The sequence below is a fragment of the Nicotiana sylvestris genome, chromosome 7 (genome assembly GCF_000393655.2).
Source record: "Nicotiana sylvestris chromosome 7, ASM39365v2, whole genome shotgun sequence".
Classification (NCBI taxonomy): Eukaryota; Viridiplantae; Streptophyta; class Magnoliopsida; order Solanales; family Solanaceae; genus Nicotiana; species Nicotiana sylvestris.
Genome location: NC_091063.1, coordinates 109,813,593 through 109,821,081, shown reverse-complemented (window position 1 = coordinate 109,821,081; position 7,489 = coordinate 109,813,593). Strand labels below are relative to the sequence as shown.

The 7,489-nt window shown below is 39.0% G+C and overlaps 2 protein-coding genes across 2 annotated transcripts; both read right to left on the bottom strand.

The window, feature by feature from the left end:
• Nucleotides 1-912: 912 nt before the first annotated feature.
• On the bottom strand, nucleotides 913-1,503 carry LOC138873614 (uncharacterized). The gene is made up of 2 exons (XM_070152086.1): nucleotides 1,225-1,503; nucleotides 913-981 (listed from the first exon to the last, which is right to left on the bottom strand). The coding sequence occupies exons 1-2, from the start codon at nucleotides 1,501-1,503 to the stop codon at nucleotides 913-915; spliced, it is 348 nt and encodes a 115-aa protein (XP_070008187.1).
• Nucleotides 1,504-2,407: 904 nt separating this feature from the next.
• LOC138873613 (secreted RxLR effector protein 161-like) lies at nucleotides 2,408-3,609 on the bottom strand. The gene is made up of 2 exons (XM_070152084.1): nucleotides 3,391-3,609; nucleotides 2,408-2,800 (listed from the first exon to the last, which is right to left on the bottom strand). The coding sequence occupies exons 1-2, from the start codon at nucleotides 3,607-3,609 to the stop codon at nucleotides 2,408-2,410; spliced, it is 612 nt and encodes a 203-aa protein (XP_070008185.1).
• Between the last annotated feature and the right edge of the window lie 3,880 nt (nucleotides 3,610-7,489).

Sequence of the window (7,489 nt, the reverse complement as noted above, 5' to 3'; positions counted from 1 at the left end):
AGCCTCATTCACATCTTCAGCATCACAAAACCTCCTGGTAATGTCAAGGGCAGTAGGAAGTGAGTCTAGTCAAGGCCACCTTTGCCTTGTATAGTCATCAAACCCTTCAGAGGGTATGTCAAGGATCTCTCTCAGTTTCTCTTCATCAAATGTCACTTGAACTCCTTTCACCAGGCTGCTAACCTTGCCATCCTTAACCTCTGCATTTGCTATGAACTCAATGATTTCATTCTGGCTAGCCTTCCATCCATCTGAAGGACCATGTCCTTCCAGCCCTGAGTAGCTAAGTCATCGACCAGTCTCATCATTCCTGGTTCCACCGGGTCTTTCAGCAATCTACCCTTCAAAATTTTTCTTTTGCGAACATGGCAAGCTTGTCTTGTTCGCCATCAGACTCATCTTCTTATTCTTCACCACTCCATTCCTCATCTTCAAAAATTCTAACTTGCTTACTTTTCACTGCAGACCTTGTCTTCTTGGCTAATGAGGGTTCAGCAGCCTCAAACACAGAGGAAGACTTCTTGGAAGAAGTCTTGGGCTTTTTAGGCTTGGGGATCTGAACCTCCACTGTTGGAACTTCCTCCTGATGGACCTGTTCCATCTCCTCAACTTTCACCGTCTCTGAGGACTTTACAACCGTCCCTTTTCCTTTAGCCATCCTTTTCTTCTTACTCTTAGCCAGAGCCTTTTGTAGATCACTCTCACTCTATTTCACCTTGCTTCTTGTGGCTCTTCCCTTTGGCAAGAAAGTTTAAGTAGTTGTTGGGGATGAAGCCTTTCTTTTCTTGGAGGGTTTAGGAGCACTGGGGCTTTTGGTGTGGGAGTTCTTCTTTTCTTTGGATCATAACTTGCCCCAACCTTTTTCAACAGGTCTGCTAGGGTCTCTTTAGTTGATGAACCAGGTTCATCTCCTTATGCGCTTAGATTAACTAACCCTTTAGAAGCTTCACCAGAACCACTTCCCCCTGACTTCTTGCCACTCTATTCAACATTTTCTTGTTCAACCCCATAGATAGCAGGCACAGACAAATCAATAGTGGGTGAATGATCAACCACTCTTTTCTTATTTCCCCTCTCTTCACCACATGCACCCTCTCTCTCTCTCTCTCTTTTTCAGATTTCTTTTTACCTCCACTCCTTCGTAACTCAGGTAATTCCATATCCCTAATAGGCCCCAACCAGAACAAACCTAGTTTCTAAATTTTCAGTCAAAGAAGAACTTACCTTAGAAGGGGATTCTTGAGTCTTCTTAGAGTCAGAAGACCCAGGTCCTTCCCCCTCACTAGCAGATTTGTATGACTCAGAATCAGAGTTGGAATTAGAGTCTTGGACCTGGCTTGCCTTTAATTTCTTTGAAAGAACCCCATAAGCTACTATTTTTCGAGCAAGCATTTTTACCCTTCTGAGCCTGGGTTTGGGAGATGTTCTAGGTGAATGAGGGGTAGATGAATTAGAGGGAGTGGGTGGTGGAGGAGTTCCAGGGTTGTTTTGTGGCTTTGTCATTCTTGCTGGTTTCTTGAGAAAATTGATGAGTTAGAATTTTGGAGAAAAAGGCAAGTGAAAGTGAAGAGGGGTTTTTGACGGTTTAGAATTATGAAGATGGTAGGAGGTGATGATGTGCATTTAAAGAGAAATACACATTTAATGTATAACGATAGCTTTAGCAGTGGTCAATTAGAGGTCTAATCAACCTGAAACTTCAGGTTTGAATGAACGGTTAGGCTTCCCTTGATTTTAGGATATATTCGTGGTTTAGAGTTCTTAGGCTGACGGAACTGGTTCAAAACTAACGGATAGAACTTCTAAGGAATTGAACAATTGTAGGACTTCTGCTCTTGATTTTGAATATTTATATTTCTAATTGTACAGAGTATAGAAAACATACCTTAGAATTCAGATAAACTCATACTGATGAACCAGGTTCTTCATATAAAATTCTCTTGACCATACCTCAATTTACCATAATAGAGAAAATTTTGTAAGAGATCAGTAAGTCATATTAACACATGTCACAGGAGTATACTAATTATAGTATGAAGATGAGTAAAAATTAATCTAGATATTTACACAAGTTTAGATTTCCTAGCCAAATTTTTTTTCATTTTTTTTATTGTGCATTTTGAGCTAGTCCTATTAGGTGATCTTAATCACCCCTAATTCTAACCTGTTCCTCTCAAAGTTTTCTCTACTTAGTGCTTTAGTGAATATGTCAACAATTTGTTTATCAGTAGCACAGAATTCTATGGAGATCAATCTTTTCTCATAGTTATCTCTTAAGAAGTGGTGTCTAATATCTATGTGCTTAGTCCTCTTATGATGAACAGGGTTCTTTGTCATACTTATAGCACTAGTGTTATCACATAAGATAGGAATAAAACCAACTTCAATGCCAAAATCTACCAATTGTTTAATTTATCCATAGCAATTGATCACAACAAGAGGCAGTAGCAACATATTCAGCCTCAGCAGTGGATAAGGCCACTAAATTTTGCTTGTTAGTGGCCCATGATACAAGACATGAACCAAGAAAACGAGCCATATCTGAGGTGTTTTTCCTATCCACAAGGAAACCTGCATAATCAGCATCAGCATACCCTACTAGATTGAAATTACTACCTTCAGGGTACCAAAGACATAGATCAGTAGTGCCTTTCAAATATCTAAGTATCCTCTCGACAGCAGCCAAGTGAGATTCCTTTATATTAGCCTGAAAATGAGCACAAAGCCCTACACTGAAAATTATGTCCGGTCTGCTGGCAGTAAGATACAAAAGTGAATCAATCATACCCCTATACAACTTCTGATCAACAAATGAACCAGGTTCATCTATGTCTAATTTAGTGGTAGTTGCAATGGGGGTGTCTATTTCCTTTGATTCATCCATTTTAAACTTTTTGATCAACTCTTTTGCACATTTCTACTGATGGATCATGATTCCATTTGGGATTTGTATGATCTATAAGCCTAAGAAAAGTTAATCTCACCCATCATACTCATTTCAAACTCTCTCCCCATTAATTTGGCAAAATCCTTACTTAGTTTGTCAGTGGTTGCCCAAAAAATTATGTCATCAACATATATTTGTACCACAAGAAGATCCTTACCTTTTTCCCTCAAGGATAGAGTACTATCAATTTTACCTCTTTTGTAGCCATGTTCAAGTAGGAATTTGGACAATCGTTCATACCATGCTCTAGGATCCTCCTTGAATCCTTAGAGAGCCTTGTCTAATTTGTATACATGTTCAGGACATTCCTTGCTCTCAAACTCTGGAGATTGTTTACCAAACACTTCTTCTTTTAGCTAGCCATTCAGGAAGGTACTTTTGACATCCGTCTGATGAAGAGTGAATACCATGTGTACTACAAAGGCTATGAAGAGTCATATTGCCTCCAGTCCTGCAACTGGAGCAAAAGTCTCATCATAATCTATACCCTCCTCTTGGCTGTAACCTTGTACCACCAGTCTTGTCTTGTTTCTTGTAACTGTTCCATCTTCATCAAGCTTGTTTCTGAAGACCCATTTTGTGCCAATTACTGATCTGTCTTTAGGTCTTGGAACTAGATGCCAAACTTGACTTCTCTCTAACTGATTGAGTTCATCTTGCATTGTATTTACCCAATCTACATCATGCAAAGTCTCAACAACATTTTTAGGTTCAATAAGATATAGGAAAGCATAAAAAGCACAGAGATTCTTTAATTATGATCTAGTTTTAACTCCAGAGGTTGGATCAGTAATTATGTTCTCAATGGGATGAGAACATTGATACTTGTGAGGTTTCAGAACCAACTGATTTTTGCTTGATGTTTCTCCCATATTATGTTGCTGAGGACCAAGGTCATGAATAGGTTCCTTTAGGGGATTGGTTTCAGTTCCTCTTTGATCAGTTCCCCCCTGTCAGGTTGCCCTGGATGGAAGAACCTGTTCCATCACATGTTCCTTCTTTTGGTGCCACTTTAGCTTAAGCTGAGACTTCACTCAAATCTTTTACCAGCCTAATAGCTTCATCTTCATGTTCCTGTCTCTCAGAAAGATTATTAGTTTCATCAAACACTACATGTACACTTTCTTCTACACACAAATTTCTTTTATTGAACACTTTATAAGTTTTGCTATGTGAAAAATATCCCAAAAATACTCCCTCATCACTTCTGGGATCAAACTTACCTAGGGAGTTTTTTCCATTATTGTGTACAAAGTGCTTGCATCCAAATGCCCTAAGATAGGATATATTTGGTTTTCTCCCTTTAAGTAACTCATAGGGAGTCTTCTCTACAAGAGGTCTAGTCATGCATCTAGTAATGATATAACATGCAGTTTTTACAGCCTCTGCCCAGAAGCTATAGGGCAGTTTACTAGAAAGAAACATAGTCCTAGCCATATCTTCAAGAGTCATGTTCTTTCTTTCAACTACTCCATTTCGTTGAGGAGCCCTAGGGGACGAGAAATTGTGATTTATACCATGTTCATCACAAAATTTAGCAAACTTAGCATTTTCAAATTCAGATCTATGATCAGACCTGATTGATGCAAGTTGATTGCCTAGTTGTTTTTGAGTTTTTCTAACAAAGGCAGTAAACATGTCAAATGCTTCATCCTTAGATGTTAAGAATAGTACCCAAGTAAACCTAGAATAATCATCAACAAGTACCATCACATATTTCTTACCACATCTGCTCAATTTCTCATTAGACCACAGAGATCCATATGAACCAGTTCCAACGTCCTGGTTGTGCTTACCATTTTCTTGCTTTTAAAGGATGATCTTACCTTCTTCCCCCTTGCACAGGCCTCACAAACTTTATCTTCCTTGAACTTGATATTAGGTAACACTATCACCAAGTCCTTGGAGATGAATTTGTTGAGTTGATTCAGACTTGCATGACCAAGTCTTTTGTGCCACAAGAGGGGATCATTGTCCAACACACTCAAGCAAGTGAGTTCATTTTCTGAGAGAGTGGACAAATATACAATGCAAATATTGTTAACTCTTTTTCCCTGCAAAACAATCGTGTTAGTGGTAAGATTAATCACAAAGCATTTGATAGAGTTAAATGTTATAAGGTTACCTCTATCACACAGTTGTGATACGCTGATTAGTCTATATTTCAAGCCATCTATCAAGTAGACATTCTCAATGGAGTGTGAGTCTATCATACCTACCTTTCCAACCCCAATAATCTCACATTTCTTCCCATTTTCAAAGGAGGCATTACCTCCTTTTAAATCTTCAAGTGAAAGGAACTAGATCTTGCTTTCAGTCATATGTGTTGAGCAGCCACTATCCATGTACCATATTTGGCTATTTCCCTTCACTTGGACCTGCAAAAAGAAATCAGGGATTAGTCTTAGGAACCCAAACTAGTTTGGGTCCCTTTCTATAGGCAAAGGGGTAAATTAAATTCCTTTTGGCCCCCCCCAGGCAGCCTATTTTTCTCTTGAACAAAGGTTTTGTTCTTTTGACTGGTCTTTTCTTTTGCATTCCATTCATTTTTGTAATGATCAGTCTTGCCACAGTTTGTGCAGATTTTGTTTTCAGGAAGAGTGAGGTACTTGCTTTTGGGGTCCCACTTAGGTGCTTGTACCCCATAGCCAAATCCTCTCTTGTTGCTACTGTGATGTTCTTGTAGCCAGGATAGTGCATTAGAAGCCTTATTCCATTTGCAAGTTCTGTCTAGTTCATGCTTTACCTTCTCTAGGTCTTCTTTTAAGACTCTTATCTATTCATCTTTCCTGTACAACTCATCCTTCATTTTTCCTAGGTTTTCTTCTAAGGTGAGATATGTGTGATCAGCTTTCTTCTTACCTATTCCTAATTTCAGTTGTAAATTTTCAAACCTAAGTTCTAGGACACTTGTGTCGAGTTCAAGAACCTGGTCCTTCAACTCAGTATTTGTACTGTCACTCTCATTAGCCCTAGATTTTAGATTTTTGCACTTGACTTTTAAGACCATACACTCCTTAGACTGCTCTTCCTTCTCATTGTTAATTATCTTAGACTCATCGATAAAGTCTAGCAATAGTTAAGATAACCTTTCTTTAGAAAGAAATTTAAACTTGTCTTTGAGATGAACCACGCTTACCTCTTGTTCATCATCTAATTCTCCAATGACCATAAGTACTTGTTCATCTCCAGCTTCATCGTCTGAATCCTCATCTGATGTTTCTCCCCAAGCAGCAACCATAGCTTTTGTTGATCCTTTGTTCTTTTTAGGTTGAACTTGTTCCTTCTTCCTGTTCCTTCGTTCAGCCCTTTCCTTTTTCCATTCAATTTCCTATTGAGGGCAGTTTTTGATCATGTGATCAGTCTTGCCACATTTGTATCAACCCTTGTTGGTCTGTTTCTCAGGAGCCCTTGGTTTGTTGAAGGTTGTACCTCTTGAAGAACCATTTTCTCTCATTAGGTACTTTTTGAAATCCCTTGTGATCATGGCCATTTCATCATCCTCCAAATCTGCACCTTGAGCTATTCTGAGAGCCAGACTCCTTTCCTTATTGGGTGCATCCATTTTCATGGTTTGCCCTCTCAATTCATAGGCAGTGAGGTTTCCAATCAGTTCATCCAACTTGAGAGTAGCAATGTTCTTTGATTCCTGAATAGCAGTGATTTTGTTTTTCCAAGTCACAGGTAAGACCCTTGTCGAGATTTTCTCAACTTTGTCTTCTTCAAGGATAATTCTCCTAAGAGATTTAAGTTCATTGGTTAGTGTTGTGAACCTTGTGTACATCTCCTAGATAGTTTCTCCTTCTCTCATAGTGAATTCTCATATTGAGAATATAGTAGTGTTCATCTTGATCTCTTTACTTGAGGAGTTCCTTCATGAGCCACTTGTAAAGTGTCCCATATCTCCTTAGTAGTGGTGCAGTTTTGAATCCTGTTGTACTCGTTTAGACCTAGTCAACACACAAGCCATTTCTTGGCCTTGGCATTCTTTTCCCATTTCGTCAATTCGTCAGGAGTGCAGTCAGTTCTTGTCTTTGGCACGTCCACTCCTTCAGCATTCTTCTTTGTAGTCGCCAGGGGACCATCAGTGACTATATCCCAGAGTTCATAGTCTTCTCCTATGATGTGATCTCTCATATTGTTCTTCCACCAAGAATAGTACTGACCATTAAAGAGTGGAGGCCTAGCAGTGGATTGCCCTTCCCAGTTTCCAGGTGGTGCACTCATCTTGATCTTTTCCTAAGGTGTTAACCTCTTCAAGGATAACTTGGATCTGATACCAATTGATGGTTTAAACGTCAATACCACACAAGAAGGGGGGTGATTTGTGTGGTACCCAATTTTCGCTTATCTGAACTATAGAAGGACCTAGTTCTTCTATGTGTTCCAACTACAACTGTTTGCGGAATAATAAATAAAGAAAAATAAAGAACACAAAGATTTTTGCGTAGAAAACACCTGGCTCAAAAGCTGAAAAAACCACGACCTACTACTCAATAGGATTTTTCCAAACTTTCACTAAAATCACTGAGCCAAAACAGC

Bases quoted from the DNA above. Each gene is read 5' to 3' on its own strand.
- LOC138873614 (XM_070152086.1), bottom strand. From the start codon at position 1,503: ATGACAAAGCCACAAAACAACCCTGGAACTCCTCCACCACCCACTCCC. The intron at 982-1,224 runs GTAAGTTCTTCT...AATGTTGAATAG, and splicing joins CTCAAGAATCCCCTTCTAAG to AGTGGCAAGAAGTCAGGGGG.
- LOC138873613 (XM_070152084.1), bottom strand. From the start codon at position 3,609: ATGCAAGATGAACTCAATCAGTTAGAGAGAAGTCAAGTTTGGCATCTA. The intron at 2,801-3,390 runs GCAATATGACTC...TTTGTTGATCAG, and splicing joins CTCCAGTTGCAGGACTGGAG to AAGTTGTATAGGGGTATGAT.